A 23,613-nucleotide genomic window follows, 5' to 3' on the forward strand; every position below is an offset into this window, starting at 1 on the left:
GCATGAAAAGCAATTTCCTCTGATTTTTGTGCTTTCCATGACCATAAAGTTAGAGATTCCTCATCCCAAGAGAGATTTAAATGGCAGAATAATTAAAATACTGTCTCTGGAGGTGAGTCAGGTAGGCTGCTGGGAGTTTTAACGTGAGATTGGGACTTGATTTTGAGATTTCTTGTCTAAAATACAACTCTTTGCCTTAATAGGTGACTCCTGGTTATCTGCCTGTCACTCTCTGTTACTGGTGTATGGTAATCCTGTGCAAACAAAGAGGTTACACAGGCTACTGCTATTGCTGAGAATGTAAAACTATCCTTTGTCTCTGACCCAGAGAACTCATTTTTGCTTATCTGCTTGGTTGTTTTTGTTGTTGCTGTTTTGTTTTGTTTTTGCCTGTTATCTATGAAACGGTAGGAAGCTTATTTGTGAGCTTGAAAGTAGAGTAAAATTTCAGGCACTTCAAAGTTCCTGGCTTAACTTTTTAATACCAACCAATAATAAAGTGGGTGTCTGTTGAAATATGACATTGCATTGTGTAAACAAATTCAGGCATGACTTTTAAATATTCCATTTCCTATGTGCTTTAAATCTTCAGTTTTTCTTCTAAAGCATGCCTACTGTTTTCCAGTAAAGGACATATTTTTTTTTCTTTGACGATTAGAAACTTTGTTACTCAGTATATGGAACATTGTAGACTATTGTACAATGTGAACTTAAAAGTGATTTCTACCCCCCGAAAAACACCTTATAAAATAGGCCATCTTTTTGCCAGATCTCAAATAAAGTAAAAGGCTGCATGTCAGTAGAATTTCGTAACAAATGGTATCTAGGAGAGTAATTTCATTTCATGTCATATAAAATAGCCATCCATCTGGATTTCAGGAAAACATTATGTTGATCCATAGCTCATTTATGTCAATGAACAGAAGATTGTACTTTATACCCTTGCTTCTTAAATTGGGGCCTGTGGCCAAGAAGCATGAGCCTGGTCTGGCAGCTCCATCAGGCAATGGTTAAACATGCAGAACCTTAAGCTCCATCCAAAACCCCAGAGCCAGAAGCTGTATTTAGCAAGTCCCCAAGTAAATCCAACAAAACGGTTTGATCACATTACTGTTGATTGTATTTACAACAGGCAGGTTTCATGTCATTATGAAAAAAGAAATTGGGAAATTGGTGTACATTAAGGAGATACATTTAGCAAATTTAATAGGCATTTGGGGCTTGTTATAACCTGTGCTTATCACCGACTTGCGTTTTAAGATCTTGACAATTTATAGAACTGTTCATATTGTTTTTTTTTTAACTTTCTTTTGGGTTATTAGAAAAACAGGAAGAAAATATGGTATTAAAGTTATTAAACAAAACAAGAATATTTCCTTTTATATACTTTTCTTTTAAGGTAAATGTGGGTGCTTTAAAAATTGTCTTCATTTAAAAGACATATGAATAAATTATACCCCATGAAGAAAAAACTGAAACAAAGACAAATTTAGGGATTATAATTATGCAGAGTAATGAAGGTTATTTAGTTTCTAAAAGAGATGCCAGAGTATAACTTAATTGCTTTGCAAATATGAGGAAGGTTTATAAGAAGGTGTTGACAAGCATAATATAATTTTTTTCCATTAATTACTTGGTGCACTAGGTTTTTGGTACTTGTAAATGAGTACTATATGCAGTTTTGGAAATGGCGAAGCAATAGTTAAGATGAGACAAGGGAATGTTTTTATTCTGAACTGAGCCTTGTTTTTTTTTTTTTTTTAATATCTTTATTTATTTATTTTTATGTGGTGCTGAGGATCCAACATGTGCCTCTCACGTGAGGCAGGTGCTCTACCACTGAGCTACAGCTGCATCCCTGAGCCTTGTTTTTAAAAATATAAAATTTATTGACATTTGTTAAGATGAACTAGGATTAGAATCTGTGTATTTCAGTACTTACTAGTTAAGATTTTCTAAAGTATGTTTAACTTATTTTTGAGTATAATTAAAGAGAATGATTTGGGCTAAACTGCGCTATAGACATAGTAAAATTGTTCAGTTACTTAACTTATTGTATTTGATCTTAAATATTTAACAGACAAAATATTCAAAAAAAATTAAAATATAAATGAACACTACAGGTAATTATTAGTAGAATGCATATACTTTAATCTTAAGACTTTAATAAACTAACTCCCGTTTTCAAATTTTCAGCAAATTCCTTAGAGACTTAAAAAGAATTTTTGAGAATTTTAAGGAATATGCTGTAGCTTGAAAAACATACACTAAGACATAAAACCATTTAAAAAAATGTTTAAAATGCAAGAGAACTGCATCCTAAAGGGATAGTTTGCTTAAGTTCTTTTACAAATTTCATATAGAATTATTTCATCACCTGGTTTTGTTGATCCCAGGTGCCATTTCATGTTTAAAATAACTCAGGGGTGACGTTAATAACCTTGCTTAAAAAGCATATCCATTAATGCACCTGTTCAATGCATGTCTTACAGATATGTACAGCTTAGAAATCACTCCTATTTATTGTGACATAAATCTTGATGCTTCCAACTTTTCCTAGTTGCCTCCTTATGCCCCCATTTTACTCAGGTCTTGACTCAGATGCTGCCTTATCTCAGATCTTCCTTAATGACTACATCTCAGAGAGATGTCCAGTGTCATTATTCTGTCACGTCAGTGATGCTCCATTTTACCTTGCTTCCCTTTTTATTGTGTTTGTCCCTTCACCTGATATTCTCTAATTGTTTGCAGTTTGTTTATTTCTTTGTATTCCTTCTTCTGCAAGAATGCATGCTTCTTCCTGTGAAGGGACACTGTTTTGTGCTGCTGTTAGCATATGTAGAATATTTCAAGGTGTATAGTGGCCATGATGAATCCACACTACCACTCTTTCAGTCCTAACAGTGCTGTCAGGATTTCATAACAAATTCCCATCACTGATAAGATAAGTTTGGTTTCTTATATGATCAGAGTTGTCCTCACTCATTACTACTATCCTGGTGTCTTTTCTATGTAAACACATCGTATGTGTATATCATTCTATGTTGTTCAAGAAGATGGAGCTAAGACTACACTGTCAGTGCTGTTTTTTCAGCTAAGGAAAAATTTACAAGTAATCAGCTCCAGGTATCATGAAAAAATTGAACATATTGATCAGGTCTGTACTAGAATGTTGTTAAAGAGGTGTAGATCAAGCAGTGTATGATCATTTGCTTATTTCATTAAGACTTTATCTTCAGGAGCTGGCATTTAAATTTCCAGAGGGCTATGAAAAATATTTGTTATAGAATAGTATAAAGATTATTATATCTTGAGAATGATGGAACAGGAAGAAAGCTACCCTTATTTCCAGCTGGACAATTGCTGTGGAATCAGCATCACACTGTGCTGGATTAAAAGATGGTTGAGGAAATAAAAACGTCAAGGAGAGATCAGTTAGGAAGCTACATATAGATTACTTTTGATGTAGAAGAATAACATATGCTCAACTGTTTAAAATTCTTTAAAATGCAATTAATTAAAGAAAAAATTTCTGTGTCAAAGTATAAATAGAATTTATTTAAAATGATACTTGGAATTTATTTACAAATGCACTCATCATTTCAACAAAGGTGAATGAACTGAATACTGAGTATTTCATGGTTCAAGTTAATTTAAAATTTATTTAAAAATAAAAATTAAAAGTTCTAATGTATGATCACTTATATTTATAGGCAAACAAATTTTGTCTTATAATGTAGTACAAGGACATATTTTTCTTAATAATTATATAGTGTATATAATTGTAGCAATTATAATTAAACAGAATTCTGTTTTGTCTATTGGTACTCTTGACAGTCACAGAATTCTTAATTTTTTTCTGATTGTTATCAGATGTAAGCACTTGAGTGGCTTTCCTAGTGATTTAGCAAGTAAACTCCTTTATACTAGAAAAGGGGAAACCAAAGCTCATAGGGAGGTAATGGAGTCAATTATGTCTTTGATGCATGTTAGAGGCAAAGCCTGCACTGGTCCTGGTTTTCCTAAATTATGGAATGCAAAACTGTTTACCAATATGTTTCTGCTTTTATACAGTGGGCCAAAGAGACTGCAGACCAGCAGCCACCATCGGGAATAGATACCATTTGATATAGGACAGCAGTGACCAGTGCAGGAGTGTTGTTAGGTGAAAATATTCTTGGTGTTACTAATGGGAGTGTGACTATCTTTTGGTTTTCCCTGGATAGAGATCAGTAATAAACTTAAAATCACATTAGCATCATGATGAAAAATCATGAATTGCCTACTAGTACTTTTAATAATGTGTCCAGGACCCATGTTGAAAATAGAAAAAAAAGAATATATAAATATGTGAAATATATTTAGAAGTGTTGAAATGTGGAATTAATGAATAAATTCTTCCTGGAATGAAAAGGAGACTCAGGCAATGATGTATTTTTTTTTCTAACTTATTGGTAAATACAGCTCTCCTTTGACAAAAAAACAAAAACAAACAAACAAACAAACAAAAAAAAAACTTCTAAATTTCTAAAGGAAGATCTTAATAAGAGTAGAATGTCATAGGAATGACAGTTTACTCTTCTGGTATTTAAATTTAAGTCAGAAATGATGGATGAGCCTACAGAAAAGTGTGTCAGGTAGTCTGGATTTGAGGTTACCTCTGATCCTTGGTGGCCGTGACACTGGGCACTTTGCCTGACATTATAAGCCTCATTTCCTCAACTGTCCAATGGGAACCTTATTAAAACTAAAGCCACAGCTTGTTGAAGGTTAAACAGCTTAGTACATGTCAGGTGTTCAGCCTAGCAGTCGTGTGATTCTCAATACATATTAGCTAAAATTCTTATTAATAAGTAAGAAGGTCATGCAATAATTGAAAGAGTAAAGGATTAAAATTTAGACAAATATATCAAAAAACCTTAATTTTTTAAAAAACAGATCATGTTCCAATGATTACTTAGTAAACGGGGAAATTGGTTATTGAAAAAATAAATTGTATGTTACCTCAGAGTATTGAGAAAAATAAATTTCACCATGAATATACACCAAGCTGTAAGAAAAACAGAAGCCCATGAAATGTTAGAAGTGTTATTAATGAATATTTATATTATGAATATTTAAATATTATAACTACAGGTTATAAATGGATATTTGATTGATGGATTTTTTAAGGTACATTATTTTTTTAAATTCACAAAAGAATAAGTTTGTAAGTTCAAATTACAAGGTAAATAACAAACTGGGAAAATAGAACTTATAGTTTACAGAATCATAAGAAAATTACTGTATGAGAAAAAGTTTCACTTCTGTAGCCATCAATGAAATCCAAGTAATGTAAATATTGAACTACTCTTTTTAACTGCAATTTAGCAAAAATGTGTTTATAAGAGCTCAGTATGACTGGCATAGTTATACTTTCTTGGCAGAGAATTTATGGAAATTGCTTTAGTAATAGATAAAATCCTAGTAGGTAATCTTGAATATATTCATATCCACATGGATGTTACCAGCTATTTTCTTTAGGTGGAATAAACATTTTGTTTCTATGTAACTTCTAGTTTCACATTTTCTATGAAAATTAAGCAAATTTTAAATTGTTTCTAATAGAAATACTTTTATAAAACCAAGAATTTGAAGTCTGTTCACTTTTTTATTTTCCTGCACTGCCATCTGGTGGCCAATATGTAAATAGCAACTGATGTTCTGTGATTATACAAAATTCTGTTATTTAATCTTCATAATAAATGTAAGCTGTTTATATAATATAAATTTGTTAAACATTATTTATTATTGTTAACTTATATAAAGAAGCTTACTAATATTTTTAATGTAAAAATATACCTATGTTCCAAAGCAAGTGCTTCTAGATTTGAATCATTTTTGCTATTCATCTGCACAGCTTGATCCTACAATTTTGCACCACATTTATTTTACATAATTAAAGCAAAGCACTAAGTCACGTTCTAAGAAATAATTTTTATATTTGCAGTTTTTCAAAAGCCAAGGAATTATGAATAAGGTCCCATTTTTTCCCACTGAAAAAAGGCTTTCTGACTAAGCATTGTGCAGAACACACAATGGTGGGTCAGCCTTTTAGTCCATGGGGCAGGTGGGAATTAAAAGGCATAGTGTGTGAATAGTTTTAATGGGCCATTTCTTTTTGCAGTTCTAAGTGGAAGATGTCTTTGGGAATTATTTAATCCTTAATTCTTAATGATTCTAATGCAAAACTACTTGACTTTGTTTCTCCATTCAAAGAAGACACACCATTACCATTTCTAGACAGAGGGCCCTTTCCAGGAACTTTACCAGTTCCTGGGATTTGTGTGTATCCAAGCAATGACAACGCGTCACTGTGCATCCAGAAATGATGTGATGAATGCCAGGGTCCCCCGCTCAAATATTTTTGGGAATAATTTTAGCAAAAGACATCAGAACAAACCCAGAAGCTGCCTTTATACAAACAGGAGTTTGGCTGTGACAAATTGGTTTGGGCTCTAAATTGCCTTATAATTAAATGTCTTCTCAAGTATGATATTTAATAAGAAGGTTTTTGTGGAAGCCACAAAATGTATTGGTTATAGTAGTCTCAAACTTTCTAACAAACCTGCTTGAGACATGTGTCATCCCATTAGTGACTTTTCTTTAAGGTTGCTAAAGCTGATATTGTTTATATGAATCTTTGTCCTTAATTAGAAGTGTGATCTGGTTTTACTATTGAACATGCTGGGTTTTTTTTTTTTTAACTAAATAACTTTTTAAATTATGAAATTGCATGTTATTTATCTATTACTATGTGCCATACTAGGTGTTATACATATCTTCATTTAACTATCTTAATAGTTTCCATTTGGACAGAAATAGAATATACAAATTTGACAATATGTTACAGATTAAAAGAAAGTTTGTCTACTTATAAGTGCATTATTTGGTTATTCATCAACATTTTGTACTAGGAGCTAATTTTCTTCAATTCCCCCCCCCAATCCAAGGCATTTAACAGAAAATTCACACATTAATTTGGTAAATATTTATAGCAAACCTATGATGTGTTGTGTACTAAAGATGCAGTGGTGGAAGGGTATTAATTTTTGGTAACCTGAGCCAATAATCCAATGGAACAGTCTAATGAAGATATACAAACACATAAGATTGTAACTGTTCTGTAAGAAAGATAGGCTGAGGAGAGTTTGTGAGGTGTGATTTGGTTTAGTCAGGGAAGATCATGAAAGAATTTCATTTAGGAAGAATGTTGAACTCGGTGAGATAACTGAGTGAAGAGGGGAGGAAACATTGGAAATGAAAAAAGAGCATATGTAGTGAGGAAAAGAGCGATAGGAAGAAGGAAGAAGGTCTGTGAAGGGAGAAATGAAAAAACACCACTGCTGGATTTGAGATGCAAAGTCCTCTACAATGTCTACCCCAGATGTTCATGTTAACCCACACACCTTCTTCTCTAAGCATGCTGACAGCAAGATCTTCTCGGAGGTTCTAATCCAGGAACTACATGACTGAGTCTTTGGTGATCAGAGAAAGAATCAGTGTGATATTAGTTTGAATGTTAGTTTGATGTTGGTTTCTGACTCTGCAGTGTTAAATACACACTTTTGTGTTAGCTTTTCATTCCTATGACAAAATGCCTGAGAAAAACAAAGGAGTAAATATTTGTTTCAGAGGTTCATATTCGGTTGTCTCCATTGCTTTGGGCCTGAAGCAAGGCAGAACAGCATGACAAAAGAGCATGGTAGACAAAAACTGCTAACCTTATGGCAGCCAGGAAAGAGAGAGAGAAAATGGAAGGGTTTGGGGACAAAATATAGTATCCAAGGGCATGCCCCCAAGAGCCTACTCCCTTCTACTAGGTCCTACTTTCTACAGTTTCCACCACCTCTCAGGATTCCATTCAGCTAAGAAATCATCTATGGATTCATCCACTGATGAGGTCAGAGCCTTCATGATCCAATCACGTCCCCTAAAACCCCACTCTAAGCAGTGCTATATTGGGGACCAGCCCTTCACCACATGAGTCTTGGTGAATATTCCAGATACAAACCATTACAATTTCAAAAGAAATATTTTCTTGTGATATATATACACAATAGAATATTGCCTAGCCACAAAGGAGAATGGAATTATGGCATTTGGTGGTAAATGGATGGAACTGGAGAATATCATGCTAAAGAAATAAGCCAATTCTAAATATCCAATGGCCTAATGTACTCTCTGATTTGTGGATGCTAACCCAAAACAAGGGAGGTTGGGGAAGGGAAGAATAGAAACTGATTGGACTAGACAAAGGGTAATGAAGGGAAGCAGGGAGGGGAATGGGAAAGACAATAGAATTAATTGGTCATAACTTCCTAGCCTTGTTTTGTATATATGACCCAGGTGACTCCACATAATGTATGACCACAAGAGTGGGAATCTAATAGAATAGGTTATATTTTGCATATGTTTATTCTACCAAAGTACATTCTACTGGCATGTACAACTACTAATAAAAAAAATTAAGAAATACTTTCTCATTAGTTAAACAAAAGCTCCTTAGATCTGTCTGTTCACTCACCATACTCTGTGATGCTGTATCTTTGCCTTTTGCTGTAAGGTTTATCATATGTGGCTTTAATATCTGCATCCATGTTACCAAAAGACTGCCATTTCAGTTGGTGAAATTAAACCTGTATGTATATATTTTTTCTAAGAGCAGATGAGTCTAAGATGTCTGTAATATATTCTTATCTAATTCCGAACTTTGAAAGTTTGCCATCACTTTCCTAGGAGAATAAGATTTGCTATAGGGAGTTTTACTTTGAAAGTTAGTTACTCCTATCTTTGCATTATTTATGAGTTTTTTTTCATGAGTGCAATTGTAATATTTCTGTTATACACCACTGAATTTGTATTTAGTGAATAGAATTTACATTTAATCAGTTTGTATTAAAGTGACTTAATGAGATGCCTCACTTTTCTGTATTAAAAGCAGGTCAAGGCCAAATGAAAGACTTAAGGCAATCCATTATTCAGTGCTCATTTTCAGCATAACTTGTATCTTATGGTGATTCATGATTTAAGTAAACCAGTTAATAACAGTTCCTATCACTAGCACTAATAATTTTCTAAGGTCAGATGTTTCCTATTAACCTATTGGCAAACTTTTAAATTCCACCAATGTAAAGGAATTCTCACACTTTTGTTTTCTAAACTGAATATCTAGAAAAAAGATTGCATCAAACTGTGAAAGCCTAGAAAAAGCAATGAATGAGACCATGGGAATGGTCATTTGATTGATGATGTTATGTCTTTAACATCTGCAATTATACAAAACAGCAAAATATATTGGAATTTTATTCTCATCCATCTGATGTACCTGACCTTGTGTTCAAGAAAAAAAAGAAAAGAAAAGAAAGAAAGAAAAGAAAAATGGGAAAGGCATGAATTATTTATCTGTACAGGATGTTTTACTTCCTGTTTCCTCTTCAGACCTTACATTTGCCCGAGCACCTTGCCTCTTTGTTCATTAAAGAAGACAAAAGCCACATACAGTAACTCTGACACCTTCAGGCCTCTGTACCGCCTGTGCCTGCTTCCCCTCTTCTCTCTAGCAGTAAGAAAGCTGACACACATTTTCCTGCAGGGACTTTCTTCAGTGTACCATCTGGATCCCATCCTTCTCACCTCCTCACCAGGTTGTTGTTCACCTCTTTTCTATTTCCTGCCATCTTTTCCTTTCTCCTCTTTTCACCATCAGCCCTTTGTGTTCTGGTGACCCCCCACTTTAAAGGAGTCTTTCCTGGACCCCAGGTTCCCCCGACAGGTACCACCATGTGTGTTTCTGCTCCCCTCTGCCAAGGAGCTGTGAAGACTTGCCAGGCACAGACTGCCCCTTTCTATCTGCTCTGTCCCTTCAGGAACTCTCCACCTGAGGTGCATAAATTCAGTGGCAGTTAAGTCCTTGTCATCTCTGTCTCTGAACTATGGCTTCCTCTTGAGATTTCTCTCTTTCTTTCCCTCACATCATACTCCAAAAAAGTAAGAAAATCTAACATCCTGATTTCCCCCCTGCCTCTCTGGGAACTCACTCTTAGTTTTTTTGCTCTATTTCACTCTAATTCACATGGCTTTAAGCCACATTTTTGTGATGAAGCCTTCTACTTTATTATTTTTTTTAAATATTAAGTCACATCTTCCTTAAGCCACGTGCTGTAAATGTTATTTCTTGACATCTCCACTCGTCTGTCTCACATACATGGAAATCTCATCCAAAGTGAAACTCTGCTTCTTGTCCCCAGCCCTCAGTTATCCCTGAACTGGTCACTCTTCCAGACACGGAGGCTGCGTCAGAAACCTGGCGGTTACTCAAGATCCTGTTCTGTTACTCATCCACATGTTGAATCCACCAGCATGTCCTGTTCATTCTCAAAAATACATCTGAGTCCTTCCTTTTCTGACCATCTCCATGAATAAAAAAGCCACTAAATGTTTTCAGCTAGGTAACGACAATAGCTTCCTGTCTCTTCTCTCCTGGCAATTTTGCTCACTTTAAATCTGTTTTCCACACAGCAGCTAGGGTGATCTCTTAAAATTCTGTATTAAAATTATTTTTCATTTGATAGAGAATGAAACCTCACTTTTTAGCATTTCCTTTAGACTCCACATGATCTAGCCTCTGCCTCATTGATCCTCAGGATGTTTCCTTAAAAGGCATCCACCCTCCAAAATAATAATAATAATCTGGATCTTTGCAATAATGTGGGCTGTTTGCTTGAAATCTTCTTTTCTTCATGTTCCTCACTGGGACATTTCTCTGGAATCACAGGAAATGCTATTTCTGAGCAGAATTTCCCCCACTGTTATTCACAATCCACATTGGAAATGCTTCCCCTGATATTGTCTCTCAGAGCACATTATTGTATTTCTCTACAGAGCTAATCAGTCATCATACTGCATTGAAAGGCAGCCTGGGAATGGTTGGAACAATAGACTCTTGTGACACTGCACAATTGTCACTTGGTCTCCTCATTATTAGTCACGTGACTAGGGACAACTCAACCTCTCCTAGTTTCTCATGGATCAAATGATAATGTTTCTCTTGTAGGGCATTTGCAGAGGAGATAATTATTGTTTTTACAGTTTGTATTAAATTGAGTACATAGTACATATCACGTAAGTGTTTGCTTATGGATTTATGGTCCATGTGAGTGTGTGCATGTGTATGCATGAATAATTTGCTTAAATCTGAAAGCACAAAACTATTACTTGCTTTCATTCTCGGCTACTTGTAAACATTTGCTTTACAAATAGCTAATGAATTTTGAGTGTACCTTATAATTAGTCTCATTAATCTTCAGAGGAAAAAGAATACTGCACTATATTTGTAAGAATTTGGAATCACTTGTGACCCACCCATTCAAAGCACTGAATTATGTGTTCTTTGATCTGACAATAACCTTCAACATTTTGTCGAGCCAGTCCTTTGCCTTTCAGCAAGTCTGACTTTTATTCCACTTTTGAACACATGCGAAGTCTGGGCCCCGGGTATCCTAAGGAACTGACAGAAGTTAGAGTTAATAAACAATGGGAGTTTTTCATCATCTTATCCTGGAGTGTGCAGTACTCCTATTGTTCTTATCCTTTTGGAAATACCCAGTGAACTATGTGAATCCACTTTATAGAACTGTCAAATTACTTTGTTGCTTATTGGTAACTTTTCAGTTTGGAGCAGGTATCATGGGAGAGTTTAAATTCTGTCCTCTCACAGTCTCTTATTGCTGAGAGCTTTGTCACTCAGAGCAATCACTATGTGCAGTAATCGACTTGCCCTTCACTTACCTCCACAATCCCTGTGTTCTTTATTTATATCATCTAGAGAGTGGCATTTGTAAAAGGCTACCAGTTGATCTTGGTTCATATTACCTTTTGGTTTGAGCTAACATAGACTCCACTTTCACATTTCAAAACTGCTATCCTCCCCTGTCATCCAGTGTCCTCTTTTTTTTAACCAACCTTTTCTGACAAGAGGCAATTAAAAATCCTTACCTTTTCCTGCATCCTGGGCAGTTTTTATTTATTTATTTATTTGTTTATTTATTTATTTATTTATTTTTATGTGGTGCTGAGGATAGAGGATCACCCACCTCCAGGGCCTTGCACATGCGAGGCGAGTGCTCTACTGCTGAGCCATAACCCCAGCCCTCATATCAGTTTTTAATTTGGAATTCATATTGTTGTTTTTGTTTTGTCTATATGATCCTCAGATTTGGGGACCGGAAGGGACCTCACATAACTCAAATTTATAAACAGGAAAACCAAGATTAGGAAGGTGACTGGCTCAGGGTTAACAGTGTAAGTTGGAGGCTTAAATGGAAGCTGCCATTTGATCTTTGGCCTTTTGTTACTTAGACACTCTTCCTTTTGAAAGAGATAGCAATGCAGTGAGGTCGAGATGGGTAAAACAAATTTGTTGAAAATTGTATGTTTGATCTTAATGTTCATTTATGCATTTTCTTTTTTTTTACTTTTTGCAGTTCAACAGCAATGCTCAGGATGTAAGCTGTTTTCAGCACCTTGTTCAAGCAAATGTAAGAAATAAGAAAGTGTTGAAAGATGCAGTGAATAACATCACAGCAAAAGGAATAACCGATTATAAGAAAGGCTTTAGTTTTGCTTTTGAACAACTGCTTAATGTAAGTAGCAATACTATGCCTTTTTTTCTTGTGTTTGAATTGTTATATCTGAATCTCATTATCTTGAGAGCTACTGTCTTTAAGGTTTCTTAATAGTGCTGTTTTTACTTGTTTAGAAACCAGATGTACCAGATGGACACAAACTACCGATATGTCCAGGCAGTAGAAATCTTTGAACTACTTTTATTTTTAAGTCCAAAATTCAAAAGCTGTATACCCTATCAATCTTCTTTTTCCTTTAAATAATTTTCCCCAAAATTCTGTTATAAAAAAATCATTTGTAAGCTAATATTTTGATTTTATTTTGTATAAGCATGTGAAAATGGGTTGACCTATGTAGATTGACTTTTTTTTTCTTATCTCAATTGCTACACTATTTTTTTGGATATGTGTAGTATCACTCATCAATGGTTACTAAAAATATTTTAGTTTTGACTACCTCATCTGTATATTTAGGTTTCTTGTTCCTAAATGAACACAAAAGTCCAAATGATAGACCTTAAGATGAACAGAAAGACAAGTCTTGTTGCAGGAATTCCTTTTCAGCAAAGATTCCTGTGCATCACCTTTGGAGGACTGCACGTAGACTGGCAGACCCTGGCATGCTGCCTTCCCTATGGTATAGCAGGCAGCTCACTCTGTGGACAAGTATCTTCAAATGGCCATGTCCTCTATTTCATGCTGTGGTACTTGATTTTTGCATCCCTCCTGAGGAAGTATTATTACAAAGGTTGAAAATGGGGACCTGTCCTCCCTGTACTTTAGTTTCCTCACTTACATAGTGGGGGTCACCACAGCTTACATGTGAGAGGGCTGTGGAGAGGATGGTCCAGAGAACACAGCACATAACACACCACCTGCAAGTGATGGCTATCAGGTGGGTTTGGGGCTCATGATCATCATTATTACTGTAATTGATGATTAGCCTGGGGCTGTTACAGTCAGCTCATCCTTCCTGTCATATTTACCAAATCACTGAATAAATCAACCTTAACATATAGTCTTTTCTGAAAATCTGACTTTGTTGTTCTCTGAGTGAATAGTCTAAACAGTGTTTGAGATCCATTCATTTCTTCACTCTGCCAATATTTATTGAGTACCTTTCAATTTGCTATCATAGTGCCGGGGTTAGAATTATAGGAGGAAAGATCATCTGCTTTCAAGAAGGTCTAGTCTAATGCACTGGATCATCATTCACATTATGATGTGGCAGTCTTCGTGTTTGCTGAAGCAGCACAGAGGAGAGGCAGCTTTGGTACCCCAAGGAAGTTAAGAAAGGGTAGCATTTCCTTGAAAATGGAATTTTGAACTCTCAGTAGAATCTAGGAAGGTAGATGAGGGAGGGAAAATCATTTTAAGAAAAGAAAAAAAAAAACAAGACAGTGTGGGTAACACAGAGAGATGAGACAACATGATGACATAATTAAAACATTGCAGCTGGTTCCGCATGGCTGGACTGTCAGCAGTTTGAGAGCAGTGATAGAAATGGAAAGGCTGTGAGATATCAGTGAAGAAAGTAAGAGCAAACTAAAAGCTCAGAGCATGAGAAGGGTATGGTGAGGGGTATTCTGTGAGGTGTTCTGAAAGGGAGGTGGGTGTAATTGATGGATGGCACAGGAGGGGTTGCTGAGAGTGGGAGGGGACTTAGATGACACCAAGTTCTCTGAACTGGACTACGAGGCAGATGGTGGCACAGAAACCTGATGGGGAAATATGGGGTAGATATAGCTCAGTTCAAATATGTAAAATTTGAGGTCAAGTTTTATTTATTTAACGGACCCTGTTAGATAAGCAGTAAGAAGTCAGGAAAATGAAGATGTTTAACATTGCCATTTTTAGTAGAAATTATCTTTAGTGAAATGACTATGCTTATTAAATAGTATATGTTCATGAATGAAAACTGAAATCTCAATACTTCAAAATTCAAATGTAATTTATCATTAGATTCAGATATATTTGTCCTCAAGTAAAGGAATATAAATTCCTTTATATTCTTATACTCTTATAAAGTAAGAGGTTTTTTTAAATTCTTTTATCTTGAGTAAATAGTAGAGTTTTCTAAATCTTGGTGTTTGAATTATTCTTATTACTGACAATTTGCCTCACCTCACTCCCTCCTGTCTGGGTTTTAAAGAAACCTAAAGAAGGGTTCAGAGACAGGCTTACTGGAGACCGCCTTAACCCCATGTTCATTCCTAGTGGAGGACAAAACCTGAAAACTCCTATGGCCCCTCCGCCTGCCTTCACTAAAGTTGTAAATGATTTTTAACATGGTGTCTATGCCTCATGTGTTTTTTTTTCCCACGTATCCCACATACATTTAAATTTTTTGTTTAAATAATTTTCTCAAATATTATGGCTCACTTTATTAAGTTGAGGCATGTTTAGTCATTTCCTTCAAACACTTATGTTCTTATTATGCTATTTCATTCTGTTTTTTTCTTTGTCCTTTCAAATTTACCTTTAAAATCACAGAAGCAACTATCAAATTAGAATCAGGCATGTTGTTAAGTACAACAATAAACATTAACTGCATTACTCTTCAGTTATAATTTCATCAAGTATTATCATTTTCAAGTTTTTGTTGAATGTTTATTTGATAGATGCTGTGCTTTGTGCTGGCCAAGTAGGGAAAGAACAGAGTTTGTTTAACTTTATCACATTAAAGTGTATTATCAATGCCATTAATTATAAATTTATTGAAATAATCAAATTTTTGCTCAGTTTGTTCAAAGTAATGTTAATTATTATGATTATATGATTTTTACATAATTGCAAACCCATGGAAAATTTGCTATTATACACATTAATCCTACCACAAATCCTGAGGCAGTTACTCCTAGGAAAATTCATGTTGAAATCAAAAGATTTCTTGATCTTTCCTACATTCTCCCGTTTTTTGTATGCCCTGATATCTATCTCTCCTAGGAAGAGAGTTATACACAAATATACAAATACATTGACAAATGCATTCATTAATATTAATTATACCTCCAGTGCTTCAAAAAGTAAAACTATGACCTATGGTAAAACTTTATTTACAGTATCGCTCTTATAAAATAGTCCTTGTGCATATTATTTTGACCATTTTATACATGCAGATAAAAAGATGAAATGGAGAAATTAATTTAGCTAAGGGATTTTTAGGCATCTTTTACACACACACACACACACACACACACACATTATTTTATATTGTACTAGGAATTGAACCCATAAGTGCTATATCCCCATTTGAGACACAGTCTCACTCAGCTGCTTAGGGTTCACTAAATTGCTGAGGCTGGCCTTGAACTTGTAATTCTCCTTATCTTAGCCTCTGGAGTTGCTGGGATTATAGGCACGTGCCACTGTGCCCAGCTCATGAACATATTTTTAAGATAAAATATGTAAAGCTCTGTATAATCAAATTTGCAGATAAGTTATCTTCAAAAGATAAGAACCTACACCTGTAATTCTACAGACTGAGGACACTGAAGCAGGGGATCTCAAGTACCAGGCCTGCATCAGCAACTTAGTGAGACCTTGTCTCAAAAAATAAAAATGGACTTCGAAATGTAGCTTAGTGGCGGAGTGCTCCGAGTTTAATTCCCAGTACAAAAAGAAAGAAAAGAGAAGAATGTTATAAATGAGTTAATCAATACTTATGTTTTCACAATGCTTCATTAAGAGCTTTTACTGCCAAAGTCCTAATAACCTAGTCAATGAATGAGGTGAGATTGTATGAAACATGATCTTTTCACCAATAGAGAAAAATATTAGCTTCATTAATTTTCACATCAGAAATTGAGATTTATCTTGACTGAAAAGTAAGATAAGAATGTAGACCTTAATAAGCTTGGACGCTAAGGAGAATTAATGATTTTTTAAAGCATTAGTCATTTGAAGTTCAGGGTTGTGCAGTCCAACACAGTAACTATCACCACATGAGGTTGTTGGGCAGTTGGAAGGTGGTTGATTTGAATGGACATGTGTAGAAGTGTAAAATATACAACAATATTCAGAGACTGATGCTGCTGAAAATAAAGCATATTACATTGATTTCATTTTGAATTGGCAATATTTCAGATGACTAAATAAATCATATTATTAGAATTAATTTCATATGTTTTGTATTTACTGTCCTTGAGATGGCTATAAGAAAATTTGAAATTACATATTAGGCTCATATTGCTTTTCCTTTGAATAGCATTGAGCTAGAGGGTTGACATTTTCAAAAAATTTGAGCATCTATAAATTAGTGTGATTTTTTTTTTCTGCATTTAAGGATATACATTTTATAGTAGCAGAAAGCTATGATGATAATGTCATACATCAAGAAATCCACCTTTCTGAATTAATTGCTCACTTTAATGGCCCTTTAGTACTAGTTCATTGTTCTCCTGTGTCAGCTCCTTTGGAGACCTTAAAGATTAAGAGGACTTATCACTGGAATTGAATCTTTCAGGAGTAGCATATGCAGGCAAGGTTGAGAGAAGAGAGAAAAAATACCCTGGGAATATCTCTGCATTTACAAAGGAATAAAAGAGTGTTATATGTTAGAGGGAGTTTGTCCTTTAGAAATGTAATTTAAAAAAATAGAATGAGGAGGGAAGAAGGAAGAATTACGCGGAAATAGATTGCAATTACACTGAAAAGGTTTTCATATTTTAATATTACTTCCTTGTTTCTGCTATAAAATCGTAGGGTCATAAAATTAACATGTGAATTTATTAACTTAAAGTCCATCTACTATTCAGTCGCTGAGGGATTATTAAGAGCCAGATATTCTTGTAGACAAAGAAACAACACTGAATGAAAAAAAAATGTCCTGATTTTGTAGAGTGTACATTCTATTGGGAGAATCCACCAATAAGCACACAGATAAATAAAATATATACTATCTGTAAAAGAATATAAAATGATATCAAGAGAAATATAGTCTAGGAGGGAGCTTGCAAATTAATATAGGAAAGTCTCACAGATGGGGTAACATCTGATCCAAGATGTGGAAGAAGTGAGGTAGTGACATCTGCCTGGCCCAGGAACAGGTTTTTAGAATCTATTTACTGAGCAGACATTTCCCTCATTACTAGCAGTCTCTGCACGCTCTTTCCGTATTGGTTTATTTTCCATGTCCTTCATTATCAACAACGGGCAATTGTTTTGTTTTAACAGTATAATGTTTCCAGAGCCAACTGCAATAAGATTATCATGTTGTTCACGGATGGAGGAGAAGAGAGAGCCCAGGAGATATTTGCCAAATACAATAAAGATAAAAAAGTGAGTGTAATTATATAATATTTTTATTTTAATGTTTAGGTGGTTGTTAAAAGAGAAAGTGGTAATCTTAGTAAGGTGAACCTTTTTGTTTGAAAACATTTAGTCCCAACTGTAAAGTAGTATGAACTATGGGTTGTGAAATATAATATTTTCATAAGACACACAAATGGTATCTGACTAATATGTCAGTAAAATAATTTGGACTTATTGCTCCTATTTGATTCTTATGCATCAATTTTATTTTATTATTTTTCATTTTTTTAAATCTATATATGTCAGCAGAATGCATTACAATTCGTATTACACATATAGAGCACATTTTTTCATATCTCTGGTTGTACACAAAGTATATTCACACCAATTCAGGTCTTCATCATGTACTTTGGATAATAATGATCATCACATTCTACCATCATTTCTAACCCCATGCCCCTCCCTTCCCCTCCAACCCCTGTGCTATCTAGAATTCATCCATTCCTCTCATGCTCCCTCACCCTACTCCACCATGAGTCAGCCTCCTTATATCAGAGAAAACATTTGGCATTTGTTTTTTTGGGATTGGCTAACTTCACTTACCATTATCTTCTTTAACTCCTTCCATTTACCTTCAAATGCATGATTTTATTTTCTTTTATTGCTGAGTAATATTCCATTGTGTGTGTGTGTGTGTGTGTGTGTGTGTGTGTGTGTATATATATATATATATCACATTTTTTAATCTATTCATCTGTTGAAGGGCATCTAGGTTGGTTTCACAGTTTAGCTATTGTGAATTGTGCTGCTATAAACATTGATGTGGCTGTGTCCCTGTAGTATGCTGTTTTTAAGTCCTTTGGGTATAGACTAAGGAGAGGAATAGCTGGGTCAAATGGTGGTTCCATTCCCAATTTTCCAAGAAATCTTTATACTGCTTTCCATATTGGCTGCACCAATTTGCAGTCCCACCAGCAGTGTATGAGTGTGCCTTTTTCCCCACATCCTTGCCAACACATATTGTTGTTTGTCTTCATAATAGCTGCCATTCTGACAAGAGTGGTTTTGATTTGCATTTCTCTAATTGCTAGCAATGATGAACATTTTTCCATATATTTGTTGATTGACTGCATATCATCTTCTGGGAAGTGTCTGTTCAAGTCCTTGGCCTATTGATTGATTGGGTTATTATATTTTTTGGTGTTTAACTTTTTGATTCTTTATATACCCTTGAGATTAGTGCTCTATATGATGTGTGAGGTATAAAGATTTTCTCTCAAGATGTAGGCACTCTGTTCACCTCACAGATTGTTTCTTTTGCTGAGAAGAAACTTTTTAGTTTGATTCCATCCCATTTATTGATTCTTGATTTTAATTCTTGTGCCACAGGAGTCTTATTAAGGAAGTTGGGGCCTAATCCCACTTGATGGATATTAGGACCTACTTTTTCTTCTATTAGACACAAGGTCTCTGTATTCCTAAGTCCTTGATTCATTTTGAGTTTTGTGCATGGTGAGAGATACGGATTTAATTTCATTTTGTTGCATATGGATTTCCAGTTTTTTCAGCACCATTTGTTGAAGAGGCTGTCTTTTCTCTAATGCATGTTTTTGACACCTTTGTCTAGTATGAGATAATTGTGATTTTGTGGATTAGTCTCTGTGTCCTCTATTCTGTACCATTGCTCTGCCAGTCTGTTTTGGTGCCAATACCATGCTGTTTTTGTTATTATTGCTCTGTAGAATAGTTTAAGGTCTGATATAGTGATGCCATCTGCTTCACTCTTCTTGCTAAGGATTGCTTTAGCTATTTTGGATCTCTTATTTTTCCAGATGAATTTCATGATTGCTGTTTCTATTTCTATGAGGAATGTCATTGGAATTTAGATCAGAATTGCATTATATCTGTATAGTGCTTTTGGAAATATGGTCATTTTGTTAATATTAATTCTTCCTATCCAAGAGCAAGTAGATCTTTCCATCTGCTGCTAAGATCTTCTTTGATTTCTTTCTTCAGGGTTCTGTAATTTTCATTATATAAATCATTCACCTCTTTTGTTAAGTATTTTATTTTTTTTGAGGCTATTTTAATGAGGATAGTTTTCCTCATTTCCCTTTCTGAGGATTTATCACTGATATATAGAAATACCTTTGATTTATGGGTGTTAGTTTTATATCCTGCTACTTTGCTGAATTCATTTACTAGTTAGAAGTTTTCTGGTGGAACTTTTAGGGTCTTCTAGGTATAGAATCACATCATCAGCAAATAGTGCCAATTTGAGTTTCTCTTTTCCTATGTGTATCCCTTTAGTTTCAAGAACTATGTTAAATAGAAGTCATGAAAGAGGTCATCCCTTTCTTGTTCCAGTTTTTAGAGGGAATGCCTTCAATTTTTCTCCATTTAGAATGATGTTGGCCTTTATACATCAATTTTAAATAGGAAAATGTTATACAAAGAGAGAAATCAGAAGAGAATGGAGAAACAGCAACAATTTAAGCTCTTCCTGTGTAAAAGTATTATATCATTTAATTATAAAACACAGTAGTGATACTTAACTTTCCTAAAACACTTCAAAGAGAGTTCATATATGTGCCCCTCCCCCCTGCAAGAAAAATGCATATGATTTTAAAACTGTAGCATTTTAGGGAAAGATTTAAGGTCAATCCTTTTATAGGCATAATATTTTAAGAGATTGTGATACCAATAAGTAATGAATATAAGTGTTTTGTAATTGGAATATATTTATTTCAGTGTTTGTTTTGCTACAAGAGGAAAGCATTGTAGCAAGAGGGATCTAGTAGAACCTGTTGACACAGTGATCAACTTCCATCAAAACTATATCTTTTCTAACAATTCCTTATCAGTTTATGTCACTTTTCTCATCATACAGGTTTTATAATTAGACAATCATTCTCAACCTTCTTTCTTAAAAGGCTGGAAATCCATTAAAAAATGGTCAGATATTATATTTCTTGTGTTTCAAAAATTCAAACAAAAAAGTATGCATTTATCCACAAGAAAACTTCAGGATAGAATGTCGATTTGCTTTGCTTTACTCCCCCCATTTTTTTCTTTTAATGAGATGGTGACTCACTATGTTGCCCTGGCTGGCCTTGAACTCACGATCTTCTTGCCTCAGCTTCCTTAGTTGCTGGAATTAGAGGCCTGCACCATAACCAGCTTTTCATATTGATTTTCACTTTAGAATTTTTACCACTTTGAAAGATGTGGCTTATCACTGGCTTTACTGGATTATATTGTAGTGTTTGAGGAAAACACATACAATATAAAGTTTATGTGTTATTTATGTGTTAAAATATAATTTTTTATGTGTTAAAAGATTGAAATATGAATTAATATACTCAGATGTTTAACAGATAAAATGTTGTGTGTGATGGGATACAGTTTTGATGAAATTTTTTTTCAACACTTTGAAACACTCTGTGCTTTTGAGCCTATGTGCATTTGAAAGTGATCAAAGAATTGAAATCATACACGAGTGAAACTACAGTTTAATAGCGGGAGGAAATTGTTTCTGTTTGCAGGATGGCATGATTTTATATATGGAAAAGTTTAAAGACTCAAAAATGTACAGGAAAAAACCTGATAGAACTATTAAATTCAGTTAAGTTGCAGGATGCAAAATCAACATACAAATGTTAGTTGGGTTTCTGTACTCTAGTGATGAACTATCTGAAACAGAAATTATGGAAACTATGAAGAAATTAAAGAAGACATAGAAATTGAAAAGCATCCCATGTTGGTGGATTAGAAAACTCAATATTGCCAGGCATGATGGTGTATGCCTTTAATCCCAGCAACTCAGGAGGCTGAGGGAGGATGATCCTGAGTTCAAAGCCAGCCCCAGCAGATTAATGAGGCACTTAGCAACTCAGAGAAACTCTGTCTCTAAAGAAGATGTTAAAAAAGGGGCTGAGGATGTGGTTCAGTGGTTACTACCTCAATATTGTTAAAATGCTCATAGTACTGAAAGTTAGCTCCAGGTTCAATGCAATCTTTGTCAGAATCCCAATGCCATTTTTTAATTTTTTTAGAGAAATAGAGAAAATCAATTCTATGATTCCTGTGGAACCACAGAAGACCATAAATCACCAGCTCAGTCTTAGACCAAAAAACAAAGCTGGAGGCTTCCCTCTTCCTGATATAGTGCAAACTACAGTCACTACAACAGAATATTACTAGAGTAAGGACAGACAGATAGATGAAACAGAATGGAGTGTCCAGAAGTAAAGTTCATGACTATATGGTCAACTGATTTTTGACAACACTGTCAGAAATACACATGAGGAAATGTTTGTTGTCTCTTTAACAAATATTGGGGAAGCTATATAACCAAAAGCAAAAAAATAAAGTTCGATCCTTATCTAACACCATACTGAAAATTCAACCCCAGATGGATTAAAGACTTATATGTCTTAAATGGATGTAGTGATTTAATGAGTATGACAACAAAATCCAGGCAATAAAATCAAAATTAAACATGAAACTCTATCAATGCTTCTGTACAGCAAAAGAAACAATTAATAGAGTCAAAACCTGACCTACAGAATGGGAGAATATTTGCAAACCCTTTATCTTATAAGATGTTAATATATAAAATATATATGGAATTCCTAATACTCAATAACAAAACAAAACAAAAATAAAAATAATAGCTCCGTTGAAAAAAAATGGACTAAGAACTTCAATTAGACATTTCTTCAAGGAAGATCTACAAGTTACCCACAAATCTATTAAGAAACTGCCAATGTTATTGGTCATCAGGGCTAATCAAACTCACAATGAGATATCATTTCACATCTATTATGATAACAGTTATCAAAGAAACAAAAAGACAACAGTATTGGAAAAGTTGTAGAGAAATTGAATCCTTTGTATGATGCTGAAGAAAAGAGAACATGATTAGCCACTATGAAAAACAATCAGAAGTTTCCCAAAGAATTAAAAACAGAACTACTAAATCACCAAGGCATCTGATTTCTTGGAATGTATAGACAAGAATTGAAATTATGGTCTTTAAGAACACTTTTGTGTTCATTGCAGCACTATTCAGTATAGTTCAGTTGGGGAAATACCCTAACCATCTATTGCCAGTTAAATGGGTAAAGAAAATGTGTGTGTGTGTATGTGTGTGTGTGTATCATTTAGCCTTAACACAGAATTAAATTCTATGTGATGATAGGGTTAAATTTTGAAGATATTATGCTAAGTAAAATAAACAATTGATAAAGAGACAAATATTATATTTTTTCACTTACATGAGAATCTAAAAATAGTCAAATTCATACCATCAAAGAGTGGAATGTTAGCTGCCAGGGACTGAGGAGAGGGGGAGAAAGGATGTTTCTAATCAACAAGTATAAAGTTACAGTAAAGCAAGATGAATAAGCTCCAGAGATCAGCTGTGCAACATTGTATTTGCAATAAAATAATGTATTATATACTTAAAAATGCTAAAAATGCTAAAAGGGTAGGTCTTATGTGTTCTTACCATAATAAAATAAAAATTTAAAAAATATATACAAATTATAGTCATAAAACGATGTGAGCCAGGTCCAGTGGTGCACATCTGCAATCCCAGTAACTCATGAGGATGAGGCAGATGGATTGTGACTTCAAAGCCAGCCTCAGCAATATAGGGAGGCCCCAAGAATTTAGCAAGACCTTGTTTCAA

General features: G+C 34.5%; 1 protein-coding gene across 14 annotated transcripts in view; it reads left to right on the forward strand.

The window, feature by feature from the left end:
• Window positions 1-23,613, forward strand: part of Cacna2d1 (calcium voltage-gated channel auxiliary subunit alpha2delta 1) — a 467,177-nt gene that overhangs the window by 364,929 nt on the left and 78,635 nt on the right. For all 14 annotated transcript variants that reach the window (XM_058585488.1, XM_046464140.2, XM_046464143.2 and 11 more), the window contains exons 11-12: window positions 12,525-12,683; window positions 17,841-17,945. In XM_058585488.1, the coding sequence (XP_058441471.1) occupies window positions 12,525-12,683; window positions 17,841-17,945 (264 nt within the window). The remainder of the gene's footprint in view (window positions 1-12,524; window positions 12,684-17,840; window positions 17,946-23,613) is intronic.

This window comes from Marmota monax, unplaced genomic scaffold, assembly GCF_021218885.2.
Source record: "Marmota monax isolate L192 unplaced genomic scaffold, Marmota_monax_Labrador192_F-V1.1 WCK01_AAM20220418_F8-fsc00065, whole genome shotgun sequence".
Classification (NCBI taxonomy): Eukaryota; Metazoa; Chordata; class Mammalia; order Rodentia; family Sciuridae; genus Marmota; species Marmota monax.